Consider the following 27,500-nt stretch of genomic DNA (forward strand, 5'->3'; position numbering starts at 1 on the left):
GTGTAGAGGTGATGTAGAATGGAGAATAGTGTAGAGGTGAGATGGTAGAATAGTGTAGAGGTGAGATGGTAGAATAGTGTAGAGGTGAGATGGTAGAATAGTGTAGAGGTGAGATGGTAGAATAGTGTAGAGGTGAGATGGTAGAATAGGTGTAGAGGTGAGATGGTAGAATAGTGTAGAGGTGAGATGGTAGAATAGTGTAGAGGTGAGATGGTAGAATAGTGTAGAGGTGAGATGGTAGAATAGTGTTGAGGTGAGATGGTAGAATAGTGTAGAGGTGAGATGGTAGAATAGTGTTGAGGTGAGATGGTAGAATTGTGTAGAGGTGAGATGGTAGAATAGTGTTGAGGGTGAGATGGTAGAATAGTGTAGAGGTGAGATGGTAGAATAGTGTTGAGGTGAGATGGTAGAATAGTGTAGAGGTGAGATGGTAGAATAGTGTAGAGGTGAGATGGTAGAATAGTGTAGAGGTGAGATGGTAGAATAGTGTAGAGGTGAGATGGTAGAATAGTGTAGAGGTGAGATGGTAGAATAGTGTAGAGGTGAGATGGTAGAATAGTGTAGAGGTGAGATGGTAGAATAGTGTTGAGGTGAGATGGTAGAATAGTGTAGAGGTTGAGATGGTAGAATAGTGTAGAGGTGAGATGGTAGAATAGTGTAGAGGTGAGATGGTAGAATAGTGTAGAGGTGAGATGGTAGAATAGTGTAGAGGTGAGATGGTAGAATAGTGTAGAGGTGAGATGGTAGAATAGTGTAGAGGTGAGATGGTAGAATAGTGTAGAGGTGAGATGGTAGAATAGTGTAGAGGTGAGATGGTAGAATAGTGTAGAGGTGAGATGGTAGAATAGTGTAGAGGTGAGATTGGTAGAATAGTGTAGAGGTGAGATGGTAGAATAGTGTAGAGGTGAGATGGTAGAATAGTGTAGAGGTGAGATGGTAGAATAGTGTAGAGGTGAGATGGTAGAATAGTGTAGAGGTGAGATGGTAGAATAGTGTAGAGGTGAGATGGTAGAATAGTGTTGAGGTAGATGGTAGATTTAGAATAGTGTTGAGGTGAGATGGTAGAATAGTGTAGAGGTGAGATGGTAGAATAGTGTTGAGGTGAGATGGTAGAATAGTGTTGAGTGAGATGGTAGAATAGTGTTTGAGGTGAGATGGTAGATATGTGGGTGTTGATTGTTGTGAGATGGTAGATTAGTGTAGAGGTGTGAGTAGGAAGTGTTGAGGTGAGATGGTAGATATGTAGGATGGTAGATGTGTGATTGTGTTAGTGTAGAGGTGAGATGGTAGAATAGTGTAGAGGTGAGATGGTGAATGAGTGGTTGAGGTGAGATGGTAGAGTTGTGTAGAGGTGATGGTAGAATAGTGTAAGGGTGAGATGGTAGAATAGTGTAGGAGGTGAGATGGTTAGAATAGTGTAGAGGTGATGAGTGGTTAGAGGTAGTGTTGTTAGAGGGTGAGATGGTAGATAGTGTAGAGGTGAGATGGTAGAATGGTGTAGAGGTGAGATGGTAGAATAGGGTAGAGGTGAGATGGTAGAATGTGTGAGGTGAGATGGTAGAATAGTGTAGAGGTGAGATGGTAGAATAGTGTAGAGGTGAGATGGTAGAATAGTGTAGAGGTGAGATGGTAGAATAGATGTAGATGGTTGATGGTGAGATGGTAGAATAGTGTAGGGTGGGTTGAATAGTGTAGAGGTGAGATGGTAGAATGGTTGTAGAGGTGAGATGGTAGATGGTTGTTGAGGTGAGATGGTAGAATAGTGTTGAGGTGGTGGTGGTAGTTGTGAGGTGAGATGGTAGATTGTGTGAAGGTGAGGATGGTAGAATAGGGTAGAGGTGAGAGGTAGAATTAGTGGTGAGGGGTGATGGTAGATAGTGTAGAGGTGAGATGGTAGATAGTGTAGAGGTGAGTGGTAGAATAGTGTAGAGGTGAGGTTGGTAGTTGAGTGAGGTGTAGAGGTGAGATGGGTAGAATAGTGTAGAGGTGAGATTGGTTTGTGATGGTTGTAGTGTAGTGGTGAGATGGTAGATGTAGTGTTTCAGGTGAGGTGAGATGGTAGAATAGTGTAGTTATCAGTGTGCCACACCTCCAGTACCATCTCCAGCGTGAAGTCTCCTCCTTGGACCATGAAGTCCTTGATGATTCTGTGGAACTTGCTGCCTTTGTAGCCGTAACCTTTCTGTGCACAAACACACTCTGACTTCTTTCTCTTCATCTACACCCACCTTCACCCACCTGGGACCACCTGGGACCCACCAGGGACCATCAGGGACCACCTGGGACCACCAGGGACCACCTGGGACCACCTGGGACCATCAGGGACCACCTGGGACCCACCTGGGACCACCTGGGACTCACCTCTCCTGTTGCCAGGGCAACAAAGTTGGCCACAGTCAGAGGGGACCACCTCGCCGAAGAGACCGATGACGACGCGGCCCACCTCCTGACCCGCCACGCTGATGTCAAAGAACACCTGCAACACACACCTGTCCATCATCTCTGCAGGGAAACTACAACATCTATTGACTGAATAATAATAATAAAAGATGTATTGTGTCACCAATGACTACTGCTAACAAACATCCACTAGCTACACTATTGACAGAATAATAATAATAAAAGATGTATTGTGTCACCAACGACTACTGCTAACAAACATCCACTAGCTACACTATTGACAGAATAATAATAATAAAAGATGTATTGTGTCACCAATGACTACTGCTAACAAACATCCACTAGCTACACTATTGACAGAATAATAATAATAAAAGATGTATTGTGTCACCAATGACTACTGCTAACAAACATCCACTAGCTACACTATTGACATAATAATAATAAAAGATGTATTGTGTCACCAACGACTACTGCTAACAAACATCCACTAGCTACACTATTGACAGAATAATAAAAGATATATTCTTTAACCAAGGGACAAGCGGTAGTTAATGGATGGATGGATGCCATCTATTGCTAACAAAGCAGTTGTGGCTAGCATCAATCATCTCGTGTCATATCGCGATAACAGAGTTGCTATCCGGGTCACGTGACCTTGGCGGGAAGCCTTCAATTGTTGACACCTGAACACAAACACAAACACAAACACACACACAGACACACACCTGTACCGCTAGACCACACACACCTGTACACACCTTCTCGGTGACTTTAGGTCCTCTCCGCCGTGGCGAGGCGGCGTGCAGGCCGTCTTCGTGGACACACAGCAGCAGCAGCAGCAGGAACACCGAGGGAGCCTCCATTAGCATCAGCTAGCCGATAGCTTCTAGCTTCTAGCTCCGAGGACAGCGGCTGTCAGCGGCGAGGATGTCCGGGAAACACAGCGCCAAAGCCGGCCACGTCACCACAGTCCTCCCGCCCCCCTCCACGGAAGTCCCGCCCCCCGAGAGAAAGGCGACAAGGAAACAAAGTAGGGAGATGGAATGTATTTTAAAGTGCATTTGAAAAGTCTTCTTTGATGCCTCACTTGACATGTTCTCAACCTTTTTTCAATCATGAATATTTTTTAATTCAAGTACCACATTTTTTAATTCAAGTACCACATTTTTTAATTCAAGTACCCCTTAATCCAGGGGTGTCCAAAGTACGGCTCGGGGGCCATTTGTGGTCCGCAGCTAATCCTTTACTGGCCCGCCACACAGTCTGTAAAAATTACAAAATTGATAGTATTGCGAAAATAATATAAAACACATTTGGAGAAAGTGGAATGAAGTGAAATCTAAGTGGCCATGTTGACACCAAGCTGACATGCAGGCAGTTTTTTTTTTCCTTTTGTATTTCTTTTCTTTTTTTTTTCCATTGCTCAAAAAAAAGGACAAAAAAATCTATGTTATAAAGAATTATTACTTAAAAATGATCACTTTAAAATGTTTTATGTGCAAAAAATATTGCATATGTTGTGTAGTTGCCATATAAAAACATCAACGTTTTGACAAAAGAGCATAAAACAAAATTAAAAAATAATACTTAATAATACTCAAAATAATACTTCAAACTTAAAATCGGCAGATATATTGGAAGTTGATCTTGAAATTTAAGTGTTAAAAGTAAAAAAAAACAAATAAAAATGTATCACTTTAGAGTGGGTTCGGAACCTTTCAGATCTCAAATATATTTGGTAGGATTTTATTTAACTTTTCACTGTGATTACTCAAAAATATTAAATAATTAAAATCAATGGTGTCCTGCATTATTGATCTTTGAGGACTTTAATTGTTAAATAAAGGAACTCTCCTGAAGGAATCAATAAAGTACTATCTATCTATCTATCTATCTATCTATCTATCTATCTATCTATCTATCTATCTATCTATCCATCTAAATACTGCATATTTCAGTTTTACTATAAAAAACTAAGATGTCTTTGACAGAAAAGGCACACAACCTTATTTGTTTTACTTTATATCAACCTCAAGTTGATATAGAGATTTACTGTAAGCAGTAAATTAAAGAAAATAATAATAATTTGACTTATTTTTAAACATTTTAGTGACTGAGACCCTCTATGCTCCCCAGCAGGACCCCTAAGGATTAAAAAAATTCCATATATTTTGTTATGGTTTGAAAAAGAAAAATATCAAAATGGCCCCCGCATGTTTACATTTTTCCGTGTGCGGCCCTCTGTGGAAAAAGTTTGGACACCCCTGCCCTAATCAGAGCAAAGCATTTTTAGTTGAAAAAAAAGAGACAAAGAAGTAAAATACAGCACTATGTCATCACTTTCTGATTTATTAAATTGTATAACAGTCCAAAATATTGCTCATTTGTAGTGGTCTTTATTCAACTATTTGGAAAAAAATATATAAAAATAACTAAAAACGTGTTGAAAAATAAACAAGTGATTGAATGATAAATGCAGATTTCTCCACATAGAAGTAATCATCAACTTAAAGAGTCCTCTTTGGGGATTGTAATAGAGATCCATCTGGATTCATCAACTTACTTCTAAACATTTCTTCACAAAAAAATACATCTTTAACATCAATATTTATGGAACATGTCCACAAACAATCTAGCTGTCAACACTGAATATTGCATTGTTGTATTTCTTTTCACACTTTATGAACTTACATTCATATTTTCTTGAAGTATTATTCATTAAATATATTTACAAAGGATTTTTGAATTAATGCTATTTTTAGAAAATATTCAAACAATCTCACGTACCCCTTGACATACCTTCAAGTACCCCCAGGGGTACTTGAAGACCCCCATTTGAGGACCACTGCCTTACTTGACATGTTGGAGCCAACATGGCTGCCACTGTGCTAGAAAAGTCTTCATTACTTGACATGTTGGAGCCAACATGGCTGCCACTGTGCTAGAAAAGTCTTCATTACTTGACATGTTGGAGCCAACATGGCTGCCACTGAGCTAGAAAAGTCTTCATTACTTGACATGTTGGAGCCAACATGGCTGCCACTGTGCTAGAAAAGTCTTCATTAATTAACATGTTGGAGCCAACATGGCTGCCACTGTGCTAGAAAAGTCTTCATTACTTGACATGTTGGAGCCAACATGGCTGCCACTGTGCTAGAAAAGTCTTCATTACTTGACATGTTGGAGCCAACATGGCTGCCACTGTGCTAGAAAAGTCTTCATTACTTGACATGTTGGAGCCAACATGGCTGCCACTGAACTAGAAAAGTCTTCATTACTTGACATGTTGGAGCCAACATGGCTGCCACTGTGCTAGAAAAGTCTTCATTACTTGACATGTTGGAGCCAACATGGCTGCCACTGTGCTAGAAAAGTCTTCATTACTTGACATGTTGGAGCCAACATGGCTGCCACTGAGCTAGAAAAGTCTTCATTACTTGACATGTTGGAGCCAACATGGCTGCCACTGTGCTAGAAAAGTCTTCATTAATTAACATGTTGGAGCCAACATGGCTGCCACTGTGCTAGAAAAGTCTTCATTAATTGACATGTTGGAGCCAACATGGCTGCCACTGTGCTAGAAAAGTCTTCATTACTTGACATGTTGGAGCCAACATGGCTGCCACTGTGCTAGAAAAGTCTTCATTACTTGACATGTTGGAGCCAACATGGCTGCCACTGTGTTGGAAAAGTCTTCATTAATTAACATGTTGGAGCCAACATGGCTGCCACTGTGCTAGAAAAGTCTTCATTACTTGACATGTTGGAGCCAACATGGCTGCCACTGTGCTAGAAAAGTCTTCATTAATTGACATGTTGGAGCCAACATGGCTGCCACTGTGCTAAAAAGTCTTCATTACTTGACATGTTGGAGCCAACATGGCTGCCACTGTGCTAGAAAAGTCTTCATTACTTGACATGTTGGAGCCAACATGGCTGCCACTGAGCTAGAAAAGTCTTCATTACTTGACATGTTGGAGCCAACATGGCTGCCACTGTGCTAGAAAAGTCTTCATTACTTGACATGTTGGAGCCAACATGGCTGCCACTGTGCTAGAAAAGTCTTCATTACTTGACATGTTGGAGCCAACATGGCTGCCACTGTGCTAGAAAAGTCTTCATTACTTGACATGTTGGAGCCAACATGGCTGCCACTGTGCTAGAAAAGTCTTCATTACTTGACATGTTGGAGCCAACATGGCTGCCACTGTGCTAGAAAAGTCTTCATTACTTGACATGTTGGAGCCAACATGGCTGCCACTGTGCTAGAAAAGTCTTCATTAATTGACATGTTGGAGCCAACATGGCTGCCACTGTGCTAGAAAAGTCTTCATTACTTGACATGTTGGAGCCAACATGGCTGCCACTGTGCTAGAAAAGTCTTCATTAATTGACATGTTGGAGCCAACATGGCTGCCACTGTGCTAGAAAAGTCTTCATTACTTGACATGTTGGAGCCAACATGGCTGCCACTGTGCTAGAAAAGTCTTCATTACTTGACATGTTGGAGCCAACATGGCTGCCACTGAGCTAGAAAAGTCTTCATTACTTGACATGTTGGAGCCAACATGGCTGCCACTGTGCTAGAAAAGTCTTCATTACTTGACATGTTGGAGCCAACATGGCTGCCACTGTGTTGGAAAAGTCTTCATTAATTAACATGTTGGAGCCAACATGGCTGCCACTGTGCTAGAAAAGTCTTCATTACTTGACATGTTGGAGCCAACATGGCTGCCACTGTGCTAGAAAAGTCTTCATTACTTGACATGTTGGAGCCAACATGGCTGCCACTGTGTTGGAAAAGTCTTCATTAATTAACATGTTGGAGCCAACATGGCTGCCACTGTGCTAGAAAAGTCTTCATTACTTGACATGTTGGAGCCAACATGGCTGCCACTGTGCTAGAAAAGTATTCATTAATTAACATGTTGGAGCCAACATGGCTGCCACTGTGCTAAAAAGTCTTCATTACTTGACATGTTGGAGCCAACATGGCTGCCACTGTGCTAGAAAAGTCTTCATTACTTGACATGTTGGAGCCAACATGGCTGCCACTGTGCTAGAAAAGTCTTCATTACTTGACATGTTGGAGCCAACATGGCTGCCACTGTGCTAGAAAAGTCTTCATTACTTGACATGTTGGAGCCAACATGGCTGCCACTGTGCTAGAAAAGTCTTCATTACTTGACATGTTGGAGCCAACATGGCTGCCACTGTGCTAGAAAAGTCTTCATTACTTGACATGTTGGAGCCAACATGGCTGCCACTGTGCTAGAAAAGTCTTCATTACTTGACATGTTGGAGCCAACATGGCTGCCACTGTGCTAGAAAAGTCTTCATTACTTGACATGTTGGAGCCAACATGGCTGCCACTGTGCTAGAAAAGTCTTCATTAATTAACATGTTGGAGCCAACATGGCTGCCACTGTGCTAGAAAAGTCTTCATTACTTGACATGTTGGAGCCAACATGGCTGCCACTGTGCTAGAAAAGTCTTCATTACTTGACATGTTGGAGCCAACATGGCTGCCACTGTGCTAGAAAAGTCTTCATTAATTAACATGTTGGAGCCAACATGGCTGCCACTGTGCTAGAAAAGTCTTCATTACTTGACATGTTGGAGCCAACATGGCTGCCACTGTGCTAGAAAAGTCTTCATTAATTGACATGTTGGAGCCAACATGGCTGCCACTGTGCTAGAAAAGTCTTCATTACTTGACATGTTGGAGCCAACATGGCTGCCACTGTGCTAGAAAAGTCTTCATTAATTGACATGTTGGAGCCAACATGGCTGCCACTGTGCTAGAAAAGTCTTCATTACTTGACATGTTGGAGCCAACATGGCTGCCACTGTGCTAGAAAAGTCTTCATTAATTGACATGTTGGAGCCAACATGGCTGCCACTGTGCTAGAAAAGTCTTCATTACTTGACATGTTGGAGCCAACATGGCTGCCACTGTGCTAGAAAAGTCTTCATTAATTAACATGTTGGAGCCAACATGGCTGCCACTGTGCTAGAAAAGTCTTCATTAATTAACATGTTGGAGCCAACATGGCTGCCACTGTGCTAGAAAAGTCTTCATTAATTAACATGTTGGAGCCAACATGGCTGCCACTGTGCTAGAAAAGTCTTCATTAATTAACATGTTGGAGCCAACATGGCTGCCACTGTGCTAGAAAAGTCTTCATTACTTGACATGTTGGAGCCAACATGGCTGCCACTGTGCTAGAAAAGTCTTCATTAATTAACATGTTGGAGCCAACATGGCTGCCACTGTGCTAGAAAAGTCTTCATTAATTAACATGTTGGAGCCAACATGGCTGCCACTGTGCTAGAAAAGTCTTCATTACTTGACATGTTGGAGCCAACATGGCTGCCACTGTGCTAGAAAAGTCTTCATTACTTGACATGTTGGAGCCAACATGGCTGCCACTGTGCTAGAAAAGTCTTCATTACTTGACATGTTGGAGCCAACATGGCTGCCACTGTGCTAGAAAAGTCTTCATTACTTGACATGTTGGAGCCAACATGGCTGCCACTGTGCTAGAAAAGTCTTCATTAATTAACATGTTGGAGCCAACATGGCTGCCACTGTGCTAGAAAAGTCTTCATTACTTGACATGTTGGAGCCAACATGGCTGCCACTGTGCTAGAAAAGTCTTCATTAATTGACATGTTGGAGCCAACATGGCTGCCACTGTGCTAGAAAAGTCTTCATTACTTGACATGTTGGAGCCAACATGGCTGCCACTGTGCTAGAAAAGTCTTCATTACTTGACATGTTGGAGCCAACATGGCTGCCACTGTGCTAGAAAAGTCTTCATTAATTGACATGTTGGAGCCAACATGGCTGCCACTGTGCTAGAAAAGTCTTCATTACTTGACATGTTGGAGCCAACATGGCTGCCACTGTGCTAGAAAAGTCTTCATTAATTAACATGTTGGAGCCAACATGGCTGCCATGTAGCAATTTGAACATGATTGGATGCTTATTTCTCCAATGTAGTGTCTACTTCCTCCATGCTGCTGCAATGTGAGGAGCGCCCCCTGTCTGCAGGGAGGACTCACTGCCCCCCGCTGAAAAGGTAAACAAACAAGGTAATGTGTGTCTTCTTACAAAAGTTTTTTTGACACTGAATTTATGTAACTGAAATGTTTTGTTTTCTTTCTTTACATCAAATTATGTTGACAATTTCATTGAATATCATTTTGTGGGCAAAACATTGTGTTTGTTTTTAAATTTTCAGTTTTTGGAATGCCGTATTTTAAAAGTCAGTGTGCTAAAAATCTGTGTGGGAAAAATTAATTGTGAAAAAAAAAATTGGTGCAGAAAATTTATCGTTAAAAAGTTAATTGTAAAAATTATTTGATGCAGAAAATTCAGTGTAAAAATTTAGTGCAAAAAAAAAAATCAGTGTTAAAAAAAAGTATTGTTGCTTCAAAATGTAAATCACACTTCTGGTAAATTAACACTGATTTTTTTCTCCACCAAATTTTTTTAACACTGAATTTTTCTGGACTATCGTTTTTTCACGTTGAATTTTTGTACACTGATGATTGTTTATACTCATTTTTACACACTGGATATTCACAAAATGAAATTAATTAAATGCAAATGTTGCTTACAACTTTCTTTATTCAATGACATGGTCAGCATCATTTGATAGAGAAAAAAAATAAATTCAGTTCCGTAAATTGTGTGTGAAAGAAGCTGAAGGAGGATGGCCTGTTTTCTCCAGACTGCTCATTGACAGCAAGAGTGTTGACTTTTCAATATTTCTGTGTGAAAGAAGCTGAAAGACGATGGCCTGTTTTCTCCAGACTGCTCATTGACAGCAAGAGTGTTGACTTTTCAATATTTCTGTGTGAAAGAAGCCGAAGGAGGATGGCCTGTTTTCTCCAGACTGCTTATCGACAGCAAGAGTGTTGACTTTTCAATATTTCTGTGTGAAAGAAGCTGAAAGACGATGGCCTGTTTTCTCCAGACTGCTCATTGACAGCAAGAGTGTTGACTTTTCAATATTTCTGTGTGAAAGAAGCCGAAGGAGGATGGCCTGTTTTCTCCAGACTGCTTATCGACAGCAAGAGTGTTGACTTTTCAATATTTCTGTGTGAAAGAAGCCGAAGGAGGATGGCCTGTTTTCTCCAGACTGCTCATTGACAGCAAGAGTGTTGACTTTTCAATATTTCTGTGTGAAAGAAGCCGAAGGAGGATGGCCTGTTTTCTCCAGACTGCTCATTGACAGCAAGAGTGTTGACTTTTCAATATTTCTGCACTGAATTTTTACACACAGATTTTTTTAAATATCTTTTTTTTCACTGAATGTTGAAACAGTAATTTAACAAACAACATTTTTAAACATTTTTTTTTTTTTACACTGAATTTTGAAGTTGTGAAGTGAGTTATATTTATATAGCGCTTTTCTCTGGTGACTCAAAGCACTTTACATAGTGAAAGCCATTATTTAAGTTCCTTTCAAACCAGTTTGCTGGGTAGTGCCCTGCCCAAGGACACAAGCGGGGATCGAACCTGGAACCCCTAAGTTGCTGGCCCGGCCGCTCTACCACACGAGCCATACCATATCTTAGCACACTGAAAATGTTCGAGACAAATTTGCTGACATCAGCATAATAATCATTTATGTCAATTGGGTGTCAGAAAAGCAGGATGGACTGCTTGACTTTTATTGAATTAGAAGTCAGTCTTCAGTTTTGAAGCAAGAAATATTTCTGCACTCATTTCTACGTATGATTTATTTTACACTGAATTTTAAAACATTGTATTTTAACAAACATATTTTATCACCATAGTTTAACAAATATATGTTTTTAAGGGACATGTTTTACTGACACATTTTTATTCAATGAGATAGTCAGCATCATTTGATGTAAAAAAAAAAAAAAAAGAACTCCAGTTGACAAAATTCAAACGCTAAAACTTCAGTTGCATGTGTTCAGTGTCAAAAAAACAGAATCTTTTACTTCAGTTTTAATGAACTGAAAGTGAGTCAAATATTTCTGCACTGAATCTTTATACATTGTTTATTTATTTTTTTACAGTGAATTTTAAAACCTTGTATTCAAACAAACAGATTTTTTTAAAGAGACAAACATTTTTCACATAGTCAGCATAGTTTGATGTAAAAAAAAAAAAACATTCTGTTGACAAAATTGAAACACAAAAAATCCAGTTTTCATGAAAAAAAGGCTTTTGGTAATAAAGACACAAATGAATATTGCATCATTTCTTCCTACCATGATTGATGATGTGAGCACTTGATGGATGTCAGATGGCAGGAAACATACTTTGTAACAAAGATGACAGTTTCTTGTGGGCATTTGAAAGCATCATGGGGCGTTCAAGTGCTGCAAGACTTTAGTGCATTAAATGCTGGCCTTCAGCTGCACACGCCGGAGCTGAATTAAAGTCCCTGATGAATATCTGTCAATACACATGAATTATCATAGTCAGCCCGCGGTGACCTTAAAACACACACACACACACACACACAGAAGAGTTTTATCGGCCTCCTGTCAAAGCGACCCGTCCATTCGTCTTTTCCTGCCGCCGCCCGCTGAATTAATTAAGCAGGAATGTAAATGTTTTAATTGAATGTCAAACAGGACCTTAACGACACACCGCTATGGAAATGAAAGCGAGGTGCTCTTACACACACACACATGCTATATCCCGCTTGTGTGCGTGTGTGCGTGTGTGTGTGTGTGTGTGTGTGTGTGTGTGTGTGTGTGTGTGTGCGCGTGTTCAACACCAATCACTCTTTACTGTCTCAAGTTCAAACATTTATTGATCCTAATATTGTACCTTGAAGAGGATCAAGTACATGTGATTTAACAAAGCCTGATACACCTTCAAACATCATCATAGAATAGAACAGAAAGTACTTTATTGATCCCTGGGGGAAATTCAGCACCACAGTTCGCTCACAATAGACAACAATAATAATAAATAATTTATATCATATGTACAACATATGAATAATATAAATATATCATGCAAAGGAGGGCTCACATTCCACAGGACTGCAATCTATTTATGGCAGGGCTTGTGTGTGTGTGTGTGTGTGTGTGTGTGTGTGTGTGTGTGTGTGTGTGACATAACTGCTTTGTTTTATTTATACATATATTTGTTACAGAGTCTGCCATGATTACATAACACACGCGCGTTTGTTGTCGGAAGTGAGTTGCTATGGAAATAGAAATCAATGTGCAGAATAAATCAGTCCTGACAATGATTAAAATGACCAAATTATGGTAAATATTGTACATATTACATATTGTTATGAAGCTGTCTGTTACTACATTATCTATACATGTATAATATATATATATATATATATACTTGCAGTGTGTATATTGTACATATTGTTATGAAGCTGTCTGTTACTAAATTATTTATATATGTCTGTTACTAAATTATTTATATATATATATGTATATATATATATATATATATATATATATATATATGTATGTATATATATATGTGTGTAGTGTGTATATTGTACATATTGTTATGAAGGTGTCTGTTACTACATGATATATACATTTATCATTGCAGTGTGTATATAATCCTCCAGTGATGATAATACTTGGTAATGATGAGGTGTATTGGTATTTGCTTGGATAGCGAGGGTGTCAGCCGGCCGGACGCCCCAGCGAGCTCTCTTGCGTGAAGTCAGAGTTTGAGTGACAGGTGTCGGCGGCGGTGATATGTCCGTGCTGTTTCTTTTCTGTGCGATGAAGCCGTGTGCTTGGTCATGTGACCAGGTTAAAGGTGGCGTGTTTGCGCTGGGTGTCGGTGCTAAATGAACTCTTGTTAATGCGCTGTTTTTCTCCGCCGGCCGCCGTGGAAATAATTAGCTGTTGTTGTAGAAAATGATGAATTTGGGCAGTTAATTCATCGATCGTGCGATGTGCCGGGCGCCAGAAAGTCATTAATCAATGGATGAAAAGAGCTAATTCTCCTCCTGCTGCTTCTTCCTCCTGCAGGGCTGCAAGGAAAATATGACTTTTTTACCTTTTTATATGCAATACCTGCAGGAGTTTGCTGTTTAGCCACTTTAGGAAAAACAGGCCTCAGCTAATTCATTAAAGAGCAGAAAGTAGCAGCAGAAGCAGACTGTCCAAAGTATGCACTTCTTCCTCCGCCTTCCAGAAATATACAAGCCCTATTTTCTCTTTGCACCACAGAAAATACTCACTTTTCTTTGACAAAATGTGTATAAATCAAACAAAAACATAACCAAACAATAGAATGGACAGATAGTTAGGAAGTTTTAAGATTTAGGTCTTAAAAGAGAACAACACAAGTATAACTTGTTTTCAAGACTTTAATGAGTGGGAGGTTTTTTTTAAACCCTCACAAAGAAATAAAATGAATTCAAGGCAAATATTCCAGGTATACATTATTATTTATTCTGGGGAACATGTCTTGCTGCCATGAAAACTGGGCTTTCTTCAACAAAAAAGGCATGAAACATGAACAAATGTTAACTGTCATTGCTCCAAAAATAACAAATGAAAATCTATGCTAGTTATTGACCTTTTAAGGCTCCAATTATGACAAATGACAACTCAGTTTTATGGCACAAAACAATACTCACTTTTAATCCAGGGATAGATCTGAAGGTAATCTGGAGATTTCAATCCAATATTTATATGTAAACATGACTTATTTTGAACACTTTTATAAGTGGGACCCTTTTGGAGCCCCAAGTATTTTAGTGGGATTTCTTCTTTTACAACTGTCATTGCTCCAGAAATAATCATCAACAAGTCAATGTTCTCATCAATTATTGACATATTTATGTCTCCTAATATTCCACTTTGAGAATGATTTCAGGGAAATGTTGCATATTTTGTTCAGAGAAGCCAAAGCCTTGTGGCATAAAACAGAGAAACAAAAAACACCATAAAAACTTCTAATCAACGAATAGATCTGAACTCTATCTCCAGATTTAAAGCTTGAAAGTTAAAAAAAAAAAAAAAAAAGTCAATTTCTTTTGAACACTTTAATGAGTCGACCCTTTTGTGGTTTTTTTAAGCTGTCATTGCTCCAAAAGTAGTTATGAATATAAGTCAAAGTTGTCATGAATGAGTGATATATTTAATATAAGTCAATATTGTTATGAATGAGTGATATATTTAATATAAGTCAAAGTTGTCATGAATGAGTGATATATTTAATATAAGTCAATATTGTTATGAATGAGTGGTATATTTAATATAAGTCAATATTGTTATGAATGAGTGATATATTTAATATAAGTCAATGTTGTTATGAATGAGTGATATATTTAATATAAGTCAATATTGTTATGAATGAGTGATATATTTAATATAAGTCAATGTTGTTATGAATGAGTGATATATTTAATATAAGTCAATGTTGTTATGAATGAGTGATATATTTAATATAAGTCAATGTTGTCATGAATGAGTGATATATTTAATATAGGTCAATATTGTTATGAATGAGTGATATATTTAATATAAGTCAATATTTTCATGAATGAGTGATATATTTAATATAAGTCAATGTTGTTATGAATGAGTGATATATTTAATATAAGTCAATGTTGTCATGAATGAGTGATATATTTAATATAAGTCAATGTTGTTATGAATGAGTGATATATTTAATATAAGTCAATGTTGTTATGAATGAGTGATATATTTAATATAAGTCAATGTTATGAATGAGTGATATATTTAATATAAGTCAATGTTGTTATGAATGAGTGATATATTTAATATAAGTCAATGTTGTTATGAATGAGTGATATATTTAATATAAGTCAATGTTGTTATGAATGAGTGATATATTTAATATAAGTCAATGTTGTTATGAATGAGTGATATATTTAATATAAGTCAATGTTGTTATGAATGAGTGATATATTTAATATAAGTCAATGTTGTTATGAATGAGTGATATATTTAATATAAGTCAAAGTTGTTATGAATGAGTGATATATTTAATATAAGTCAATGTTATGAATGAGTGATATATTTAATATAAGTCAATGTTGTTATGAATGAGTGATATATTTAATATAAGTCAATGTTGTCATGAATGAGTGATATATTTAATATAAGTCAATGTTGTCATGAATGAGTGATATATTTAATATAAGTCAATGTTGTCATGAATGAGTGATATATTTAATATAAGTCAATGTTGTTATGAATGAGTGATATATTTAATATAAGTCAATGTTGTTATGAATGAGTGATATATTTAATATAAGTCAATGTTATGAATGAGTGATATATTTAATATAAGTCAAAGTTGTGATGAATGAGTGATATATTTAATATAGGTCAATGTTGTTATGAATGAGTGATATATTTAATATAAGTCAATGTTGTTATGAATGAGTGATATATTTAATATAAGTCAATGTTGTTATGAATGAGTGATATATTTAATATAAGTCAATGTTGTTATGAATGAGTGATATATTTAATATAAGTCAAAGTTGTTATGAATGAGTGATATATTTAATATAAGTCAATGTTATGAATGAGTGATATATTTAATATAAGTCAATGTTGTTATGAATGAGTGATATATTTAATATAAGTGAATGTTGTTATGAATGAGTGATATATTTAATATAAGTCAATGTTGTTATGAATGAGTGATATATTTAATATAAGTCAATGTTGTTATGAATGAGTGATATATTTAATATAAGTCAAAGTTGTTATGAATGAGTGATATATTTAATATAAGTCAATGTTATGAATGAGTGATATATTTAATATAAGTCAATGTTGTTATGAATGAGTGATATATTTAATATAAGTCAATGTTGTTATGAATGAGTGATATATTTAATATAAGTCAATGTTATGAATGAGTGATATATTTAATATAAGTCAATGTTGTTATGAATGAGTGATATATTTACTATAAGTCAATGTTGTTATGAATGAGTGATATATTTAATATAAGTCAAAGTTGTTATGAATGAGTGATATATTTAATATAAGTCAATGTTATGAATGAGTGATATATTTAATATAAGTCAATGTTGTTATGAATGAGTGATATATTTAATATAAGTCAATGTTGTCATGAATGAGTGATATATTTAATATAAGTCAATGTTGTCATGAATGAGTGATATATTTAATATAAGTCAATGTTGTCATGAATGAGTGATATATTTAATATAAGTCAATGTTGTTATGAATGAGTGATATATTTAATATAAGTCAATGTTGTTATGAATGAGTGATATATTTAATATAAGTCAATGTTATGAATGAGTGATATATTTAATATAAGTCAAAGTTGTGATGAATGAGTGATATATTTAATATAGGTCAATGTTGTTATGAATGAGTGATATATTTAATATAAGTCAATGTTGTTATGAATGAGTGATATATTTAATATAAGTCAATGTTGTTATGAATGAGTGATATATTTAATGTAAGTCAATGTTGTTATGAATGAGTGATATATTTAATATAAGTCAAAGTTGTTATGAATGAGTGATATATTTAATATAAGTCAATGTTATGAATGAGTGATATGTTTAATATAAGTCAATGTTGTTATGAATGAGTGATATATTTAATATAAGTCAATGTTGTTATGAATGAGTGATATATTTAATATAAGTCAATGTTGTTATGAATGAGTGATATATTTAATATAAGTCAATGTTGTTATGAATGAGTGATATATTTAATATAAGTCAAAGTTGTTATGAATGAGTGATATATTTAATATAAGTCAATGTTATGAATGAGTGATATATTTAATATAAGTCAATGTTGTTATGAATGAGTGATATATTTAATATAAGTCAATGTTGTTATGAATGAGTGATATATTTAATATAAGTCAATGTTGTTATGAATGAGTGATATATTTAATATAAGTCAATGTTGTTATGAATGAGTGATATATTTAATAAGTCAATGTTGTTATGAATGAGTGATATATTTAATATAAGTCAAAGTTGTTATGAATGAGTGATATATTTAATATAAGTCAATGTTATGAATGAGTGATATATTTAATATAAGTCAATGTTGTTATGAATGAGTGATATATTTAATATAAGTCAATGTTGTTATGAATGAGTGATATATTTAAGTAGTTCACATCCAAAATTCCACTTTCAAATGTTTGTGGGAGAAAGTTTTGCATGTTTTGTGTGTTTGTCATCAAAAAAGATTCTTTTGGGTCCCCAGAACTGAAGTGGGACTTTTTGAAAGTGTCATTGCTGAATAAGTCCTTCAATCAAGCTTATGAATGAGTGACATACTTAAGTCTCAATTATTCCACTTTCAACCTTTTTGCTGGCAAATATTCTGTGGCTACAAAGAGGCTTTTCTTCAACAAGAACAAAAAGATGCAAACCAATTTCAACATTTCAATGGAAAGTTCATCTTCAAATACAAGCTTTGTTAAAAAAACAACTTATTTAGACTTCTGAGCAAGGTGGAACAATCCATACATCAAACTCTCTACCTTTTCCTTTTTCTTTGGCTTTCTGACAAATATTGGAAAGTCCATACATTGTGAGGAATAACAACATAAAAACTGCTTTCAATAAGGTGTCCCTCTGGCACACTTTTCTTCAGCTGTCTCAGGGCCCCATCGCATGTAGGGTGGGCCCCCACCTCAGGCCCCATCGCGTGTAGCGTGGGCCCCCACCTCAGGCCCCACCGCATGTAGGGTGGGCCCCCATCTCAGGCCCCATCGCATGTAGGGTGGGCCCCCATCTCAGGCCCCACCGCATGTAGGGTGGGCCCCCACCTCAGGCCCCATCGCATGTAGGGTGGGCCCCCACCTCAGGCCCCATCGCATGTAGGGTGGGCCCCCACCTCAGGCCCCATGACGTGTTGCTACGTAGTGTGGGCCCCCACCTCAGGCCCCATGACGTGTTGCTACGTAGTGTGGGCCCCCACCTCAGGCCCCATGACGTGTTGCTACGTAGTGTGGGCCCCCACCTCAGGCCCCATGACGTGTTGCTACATACTGTGGGCCCCCACCTCAGGCCCCATGACGTGTTGCTACATACTGCGGGCCCCCACCTCAGGCCCCATGACGTGTTGCTACGTACTGTGGGCCCCCACCTCAGGCCCCATGACGTGTTGCTACGTAGTGTGGGCCCCCACCTCAGGCCCCATGACGTGTTGCTACGTAGTGTGGGCCCCCACCTCAGGCCCCATGACGTGTTGCTACGTAGTGTGGGCCCCCACCTCAGGCCCCATGATGTGTTGCTACGTACTGTGGGCCCCCACCTCAGGCCCCATGACGTGTTGCTACATACTGTGGGCCCCCACCTCAGGCCCCATGACGTGTTGCTACGTAGTGTGGGCCCCCACCTCAGGCCCCATGACGTGTTGCTACATACTGTGGGCCCCCACCTCAGGCCCCATGACGTGTTGCTACGTAGTGTGGGCCCCCACCTCAGGCCCCATGATGTGTTGCTACGTACTGTGGGCCCCCACCTCAGGCCCCATGACGTGTTGCTACATACTGTGGGCCCCCACCTCAGGCCCCATGACGTGTTGCTACGTAGTGTGGGCCCCCACCTCAGGCCCCATGACGTGTTGCTACATACTGTGGGCCCCCACCTCAGGCCCCATGACGTGTTGCTACGTAGTGTGGGCCCCCACCTCAGGCCCCATGACGTGTTACTACGTAGTGTGGGCCCCCACCTCAGGCCCCATGACGTGTTACTACGTAGTGTGGGCCCCCACCTCAGGCCCCATGACGTGTTGCTACGTAGTGTGGGCCCCCACCTCAGGCCCCATGACGTGTAGCGTGGGCCCCCACCTCAGGCCCCATGACGTGTAGCGTGGGCCCCCACCTCAGGCCCCATGACGTGTAGCGTGGGCCCCCCTTCCTCCCGCTGCTCAGCATTCCTGTGCACAGAAAAAGTCTCCTTTTAGCTAGTCTCCCAGGCGTGATGATGATGATGATGATGATGTTGTTGTTGTTGTTGTTGTTGTTGCTGCTGTTGTTGTTGTTGTTGCTTATCAATCCTGCTGCGCTCCACAACGTGACAAATGGCGGCTGTCACGACTATGCTAGTCATAACAACCTTTACCTCTTCCAACGTTTAGCCATGTTCTTATCCACACCCTCTGGGTGTGTGTGTGTGTGTGTGTGTGTGTGTGTGTGTGTGTGTGTGTGTGTGTGTGTGTGTGTGTGTGTGTGTGTGTGTGTGTGTGTGTGTGTGTGTGTGTGTGTGTGTGTGTGTGTGTGTGTGTGTGTGTGTAAAAGAAGGCTGAAAAGCTTCGGGTCGTGGATAACGAGACTGACCCAAAAACACAATGAGCTCAGCTGTAATCTGTCTTGTCCACACACACACACACACACACACACACACACACACACACATGCATGCACACACACACACACACACGCACACACACACACACACACACACGCACACAGGCATGCACACACACACACACACGCACACGCAGGCACATGCACACACACACACACACACATTTGTTGCTAAGGAAATGGAGTCCATCTAAGTGTAATAATAGCAATCAAAGTAATAATAAGTCGTAATCTTTCTAGCAAACAAAGTGCGTAAAAGAGGAAAAGGAAAAGAACAAAAATCTGTGGTTAGAAAAACTGTTGACCGTTCTGTCACTCATTGTCGTCATGGCAACAATCCACGACATCAATCATGTTGGACAATCAGAGGAAGTGTCATTCCTGGCCTGGCCACTAGAGTGGACTTTTTTCTAAAAATACTCTTTGACAAAACAACCAAGTGGAAAAAAAGTTGCAACGTCGAAGCTGCCATGGAGGCTGTTTTTTCTTCTTTAGAAGAGTGATGACATCATAAGGACTCCATCAATGTTGTCATGAATGACTTTACACCCAATAAGTGCTGTTGTGTGTTTGCCTTACAAAAACTGAGAAGGCCCAAAACAAAGAAGCATAATCCAAAGGGACAGATCTGAAGGTGACCTGCAGGTTGAGGCAGGCAAAGTTCAGGACCAATAGACTCTCATCATGACTTCAAATCCATGGCAAATGGGGAAAATATGAAAGAAAATGTTTTTCACTTACTTCATATCCACAGATTGATCTGAAGTTGGTTTATTATTTAATTGTTAAAAGTAAAATGTGTGTATATATATATATATTTATATATATATATATATTTGTCATTTTTAACAACTTTATGAGTGGGTCCCTTTTGGAACCCCAATCATTTTAGTGGGATTTTGTTGAAACTCTCATATTGAGTTGAAATGTGTTTAAGCAAGCAAGTATTTAGGCCAATTGAGTATATTAAAAACAGGCTTTTCTTTGACAACTTTGACTTCACATACACCTTAAGAGAATTTAAAGGCCTACTGAAATGAGATGTTGTTATTTAAACGGGGACAGCAGCTCCGTTCTATGTGTCATACTTCATCATTTCACCATATTGCCATATTTCTGCTGAAAGGATCTAGTAGAGAACATCGAGGAAGAAGTTCACAACTTTTGGTGGCTAATAAAAAAGCCTTGTCCGTAGCGGAAGTAGCAGACGATGTGCGCGTGATGTCACGGGTTGTGGAGCTCCTCACATCGTCACATTGTTTACAATCATGGCCACCAGCAGCGAGAGCGATTCAGACCGAGAAAGCTACAATTTCCCCATTAATTTGAGCAAGGATAAAAGATTTGTGGATGAGAATAGTGAGAGTGAAGGACTAGAAGAAAAAAAAAGGACAAAAAAAAAGACGAGGGCAGTGGGAGAGATTCAGATGTTATTAGACACATTTACTAGGATAAATCTGCAAAATCCATTATCTGCTTATTGTGTTACTAGTGTTTTAGTGAGATTATCAAGTCATATCTGAAAGTTGGAGGGGTGTGGTGACCGCCAGTGTCTCTGAGGGAAGCCACGGAGGAGCCAAGAAAGTCGCAGCTGCCTCTTTGACAGCTGCAGGAGGAACGACACAAGCTCCGCTCATGTTTACGGCAAGAGCCGACTAATTACCACAATTTTCTGACAGAAACCTGCCGGTTGACATGTGGTAGAGAAACATGTTCGCTTGACCGCTCTGTTCCATATTAAAACTTCACAACAAACAAAGAAACACCGGCTGTGTTTGTGTTGCTACAGCCGGCTGCGATAAACCGCTTTCCACCAACATCGTTCTTCTTTGACGTCTCCATTATTAATTGAACAAATTGCAAAAGATTCAGCAACACAGATGTCCAGAATACTGTGTAATTATGCGATGAAGACAGACGACTTATAGCTGTGATTGGTGCTGGAAGAACATCAGACGTGTCATCATTCCGCGACGTTTTCAACAGGATACCTCGCGGGAAATTTAAAATTGCAATTTAGTAAAGTAAAGCGGGCGTATTGTCATGTGTTGCAAAGTTAATATTTCATCATTGATATATCAACTATCAGACTGTGTGGTGGCTAGTAGTGGCTTTCAGTAGGACTTTAAATTCATGTGTTCATTGTTGTGTTACAATGTTAATATTTCATCATCGATATATAAACTATCAGACTGTGTGGTGGCTAGTAGTGGCTTTCAGTAGGACTTTAAACGCTGAATAATAATGTCTGACTTGTATTTAGTGTTTGTTACTGAGAGCCTCTCACAAGTATATTGTACATGACCATGGCCCCCACATCTCATTTATGTGCCTTCTATTTCAGACCTAAAACTTCATGTGAAAAGAGGCTGGAATGTTCCACACTTTCAAACGGCCATTTTGAAGAGGCTTCGTGCGCAAGTCCTGATGTGATGAAGCCACCATTATCATCCATTCTTCATCCTACATGCCATCAGACCTTGTACAGTAAGTCATTGTTTCATCTTCTTTAGCACTTAGCAATACTGCATGATGCTTCCTGTTTGACTGCTTGGAAAACATCCTCCTTATATTCATGCTCAAAAATACATGGACCTATCTGGATCATGCTTTGTTGTCTCTCATCATGTCTGCAGGATTAGTCAAAGTTGTAGTCTTTGTTGTCTCTCATCACATCCGCAGGATTAGTCAAAGTTGTAGTCTTTGTTGTCTCTCATCATGTCTGCCATGATTAGTCAAAGTTGTAGTCTTAGTTGTCTCTCATCATGTCTGCCAGGATTAGTCAAAGTTGTAGTCTTTGTTGTCTCTCATCACATCTGCCATGATTAGTCAAAGTTGTAGTCTTTGTTGTCTCTCATCATGTCTGCCATGATTAGTCAAAGTTGTAGTCTTTGTTGTCTCTCATCACATCTGCAGGATTAGTCAAAGTTGTAGTCTTTGTTGTCTCTCATCATGTCTGCCATGATTAGTCAAAGTTGTAGTCTTTGTTGTCTCTCATCATGTCTGCCATGATTAGTCAAAGTTGTAGTCTTTGTTGTCTCTCATCATGTCTGCCATGATTAGTCAAAGTTGAGGGCAACACATGCAGTTCATGCTCATTAACCCACTGGGATCCTCATATGTGTTTACTTAGTCATTGTCACAAATCAGAGATGTAGTCTCAAGTCAACATCTTAGTCCCACTTTATTTGAAGTAATAGAAGAAATTCACGTCAATTAAAAAGTGCTGACCACAGCATTCTTTAGTTAAACAAAACAATGGGAGGGTGGAAGTTCAACACTAGAACATATGTTTTTCAAATGTGTAAATATAAATACATTTGGTATAAATTTAAATAAAATATAAGAAAAAGTGAAACATGTAAAAACATTCAATATAAAATAAAATAAAGTATTAAAAAAGTTACAATTATAATTACATTTGGTGTACATTAAAATAAAGTGTTAAAAAGTGTCAAACATAAATACACTTGATATACATATCAGTATCAATATTCAATTTTTTAATTTATACTAAATGTAATTACATTTGGTATAATATAAAATAAGACATTAAAGCATAAAATATATAAAAAATAGGTATGAATTGAAATAAAGTGTGTGAAATATAAATAAAGATGTTATGAATGAAAATCTGCACTTCCTGTTTGTATTCTTCTTCTGACCGTTATTGTGAAAATGTCAACTCTTTTTTTACAGGCGGTCACCGGGTCAAAGGTCACACTGTGTGTGTGTGTGTGTGTGTGTGTGTTTATTGGGGGTCATGGAGAGAGAGAGAGTCAGAGAGAGAGGGAGAGAGAGAAAGAGAAAGGGGCGTCTGCTGGTTTGGGGCTGGTCAGTACACACACACGCACACACACACACACACACACACACACACACACACACACACACACACACACTAGAAGTGTCCTGATGGAGGAACACTCCTCACACACACACACACAGACACACACACACACACTAGAAGTGTCCTGATGTCCTCCCACCTCCTCGCTCACTGACAGGGTAAGTAAGATTCTTTTCTCCTCACTTTTCTTCTGTTGTGTTGTCAGAGCTCATGCTGCTTGCTTCAAATCTTTATTCTTCTTCATCGCCTGCTCCTGCCCGCCGACACTACAACACTCTTTCTGGGCTCCATGTCCAGCCTACAAGGTTCTAGCAACTTCTGCTCTTATTCGACCAGGTTCTACTACTACCTTGTATGAAGTGGTGCTATAATTCTACTAGGTTGTATGAAGTGGTGCTATAATTCTACTAGGTTGTATGAAGTGGTGCTATAATTCTACTAGGTTGTATGAAGTGGTACTATAATTCTACTAGGTTGTATGAAGTGGTGCTATAATTCTGCCAGGTTGTACTACTAGGTTGTATGAAGTGGTGCTATAATTCTACTAGGTTGTATGAAGTAGTGCTATAATTCTGCCAGGTTGTACTACTAGGTTGTATGAAGTGGTGCTATAATTCTGCCAGGTTGTACTACTAGGTTGTATGAAGTAGTGCTATAATTCTGCCAGGTTGTACTACTAGGTTGTATGAAGTGGTGCTATAATTCTACTAGGTTGTATGAAGTGGTGCTATAATTCTACTAGGTTGTATGAAGTGGTGCTATAATTCTACTAGGTTGTATGAAGTGGTGCTATAATGGTGCCAGGTTGTACTACTAGGTTGTATGAAGTCGTACTTTGCAGTCTCGTGCTGAAGTCCCTTCAACTTGACTTTTGACTTGTCTTGTAAAATATTTAGTGGCACTTTTGTCTGCTTTTATTGTGAAAGAGTTGTGGCTGTGGTGATGATTGACAGCTGTCATGTCCCGCCAGGCGGCCATGTTGAAGCCGGGCGAGCCGAGCGCCTTCCTGAAAGTGGACGCCTCGTACTTGCATCACTGGCAGCATCTCTTGCCTGTGCCGCCGGCCGCCGCCCGCCTCTATGGCCAGCGAGCAGGAGACGTGCCGGCCAAGGAGCAGAGCTGTGGGGGGGTGGTGTCCTCCAGCGTCAAGAGCGGCGGCCAAGACCAAGACCGAGACCAAGTCCAAGACCAAGTCCAAGGCGGGAAAAGTTTGTCAGGGAGGATGAAGCTGAGCGCCGAGGAGCTGGACTACTTCCTGTACGGACAACAGAGGATGGAGATCATCCCCGTCAACAACCACAACCTCCACGCCAACAACCGTATGTACACACACACACACACACACACACACACACACACACACACACACACACACACACACACTCTCTTCTCTCCTATTACTCAAATATTTCCAATATTCATTTGGATGATTGGAATTTTACACAATTTGTCTTAAAAAAAAGTGACGTTAAAAGTTAAAATAACAACAGTTGTGATTTGGTGGTAAATCATATTTCTTTATTAAATTCAACTTAAGTGAAAATAACAACAGTTGTGATTAAATTATTGATTTTGTTTATTAAATTCATCTTAAATTTAATAACAACAGTTGTGACTGAATTCATTATTTTGTTTATTAAATTAAACTTAAATTTAAATAACAACAGTTGTGATTTAATTCATGTTTATTTGTTTATTAAATATAACTTAAGTTAAAATAACAACAGTTGTGATTTAATTCATGTTTATTTGTTTATTAAATATAACTTAAGTTAAAATAACAACAGTTGTGATTTAATTCATGTTTATTTGTTTATTAAATATAACTTAAGTTAAAATAACAACAGTTGTGATTTAATTATGTTTATTTGTTTATTAAATATAACTTAAGTTAAAATAACAACAGTTGTGATTTAATTATGTTTATTTGTTTATTAAATATAACTTAAGTTAAAATAACAACAGTTGTGATTTAATTCATGTTTATTTGTTTATTAAATATAACTTAAGTTAAAATAACAACAGTTGTGATTTAATTATGTTTATTTGTTTATTAAATATAACTTAAGTTAAAATAACAATTGTGATTTAATTAATGTTTATTTTTTGATTACATTTAATGTAAGTTGAAATAACAGCAGTTGTGGTTCATTGTTAATTAATGTTTATTTTTCTATTAAATTAAATTCAAGTAGAAATAACAATTGTGATGTATTGTTCATCTATTATTCATTTAATAAGTTTGATTGAAATCGAAATAACAGTTGTGATTTATTGTTGAGTTATTATTCTTTAATTACGGATGTATTTACTTAATTCCAGCTAAGACAATAATAAACTACACTTCACTTCACACTCATTTCAAATATGATGTAAACATGGACTTGTTTTTATTAGTGTCCTATTTGGTAGATTGTAAGGTTTAAAACACACACACACACACACACACACACACACACACACACGCTAATGTAAAAAAAAAAAAAAATCCAAATCCTTATTTTGATGAGATTCTTCTGCATTATTTCATGTTAGGAAAAAGTAGATTGAGTTTGCCGCTAAAGCCAAAGTGTGTTTGTGTTCAAAGTGAAGTGTGACGACGTGTGTGATGAAGATGTATGTGTGTGTGCGTGGGTGTGTGTGTGTGTGCGTGTGTGTGTGTGTGTGTAGTGAGTGCGTGTGTGTGTGTGTGTGTGTGTGTGTGTGTGTAGTGAGTGATAAAACGGTTCATCAGCAGTAATCTGCGTCGATACGCGCCAACACACCCGATGAGGGATGGAGGGACAAGCAGGAATTAATTGCTGTATATAGTTTTGTGTTTGCCAGGGAGGGGGGGTCACCAAGTGGGGGGGGGGGGGGGGGGGGGGTCATTGATCTACCAGCTCACTATTTATCATCCCACACAACCATGTTGAGGTCGGGAGGAAATAAAGCACTCACACACACTAATAATATTTATTATTAGTGTGTGTGAGCGCTTTATTTACTCTACACACTTCTCACACACACTAATAATAAATATTATCATTATTATTATCATTATTCCCACACACACTAAAAATAATAATATTATTATTATTAGTGTGTGTGAATGCTTTATTTACTGTCTACACACTTCTCACACACACTAATAATAAATATTATCATTATTATTATCATTATTCTCACACACACTAAAAATAATATTATTATTAGTGTGTGTGAGCGCTTTATTTACTCTCTACACACTTCTCACACACACTAATAATAAATATTATCATTATTAATATTCTCACACACTAAAAACAATAATATTATTATTAGTGTGTGTGAGTGCTTTATTTACTCTCTACACACTTCTCACACACACTAATAATAAATATTATCATTATTATTATTCTCACACACACTAATAATAAATATTATCATTATTATTATTCTCACACACACTAATAATAAATATTATCATTATTATTATTCTCACACACACTAAAAATAATATTATTATTAGTGTGAGTGAGTGCTTTATTTACTCTCTACACACTTCTCACACACACTAATAATAAATCTTATTAAATATTATTATTATTCTCACACACACTAATAACAATAATTGTAATATTATTATTATTAGTGTGTGAGAAGTGTTTAGAGAGTAAATAAAGCACTCACACACACTAATAATAATAATAATAATGGAGAGGAGTACAAATAACATGCTTTTCACTTGCAATCACAACACTGCAAATAATACACTTGTCTTTAAAGTATCATCTTTATTGTACAATAGGCTTTTTGCATCATTATTAGCTTTATCATCGTTATTGTTATTATTGCTGACATCTCCCATAATGCACTTTGATTTGTCCCAAACGAGCGTCACTCTGCGCCCGCCGCTCTTCAACGCTTACAACCCCCCTC

At 38.0% G+C, this 27,500-nt stretch overlaps 2 protein-coding genes across 4 annotated transcripts in view; one reads left to right on the top strand and one right to left on the bottom strand.

Annotated features, from left to right (window-relative positions):
• The window catches only part of LOC133562618 (troponin C, slow skeletal and cardiac muscles-like), a 24,327-nt gene extending 20,936 nt beyond the window's left edge, over positions 1-3,391 (bottom strand). Inside the window, exons 1-3 of the mRNA XM_061916634.1 lie at positions 3,162-3,391; positions 2,362-2,476; positions 2,099-2,182 (exon numbers count right to left, since the gene is read on the bottom strand). Of these exons, the coding sequence (XP_061772618.1) occupies positions 2,099-2,182; positions 2,362-2,476; positions 3,162-3,272 (310 nt within the window). The 5' untranslated portion in view covers positions 3,273-3,391. The remainder of the gene's footprint in view (positions 1-2,098; positions 2,183-2,361; positions 2,477-3,161) is intronic.
• Positions 3,392-23,633: 20,242 nt separating this feature from the next.
• The window catches only part of prdm6 (PR domain containing 6), a 96,398-nt gene continuing 92,531 nt past the window's right edge, over positions 23,634-27,500 (top strand). The window contains exons 1-2 of one of the 3 annotated variants that reach the window (XM_061888134.1): positions 23,634-23,758; positions 24,571-24,919. In XM_061888134.1, the coding sequence (XP_061744118.1) occupies positions 24,577-24,919 (343 nt within the window). In that variant the 5' untranslated portion in view covers positions 23,634-23,758; positions 24,571-24,576. Of the gene's footprint in view, positions 23,759-23,803; positions 23,906-24,570; positions 24,920-27,500 lie in introns of those variants that run through there. The other 2 variants (XM_061887995.1, XM_061888065.1) reach the window with 2 other exon arrangements.

The sequence above is a fragment of the Nerophis ophidion genome, linkage group LG01 (assembly GCF_033978795.1).
Source record: "Nerophis ophidion isolate RoL-2023_Sa linkage group LG01, RoL_Noph_v1.0, whole genome shotgun sequence".
Taxonomy (NCBI): Eukaryota; Metazoa; Chordata; class Actinopteri; order Syngnathiformes; family Syngnathidae; genus Nerophis; species Nerophis ophidion.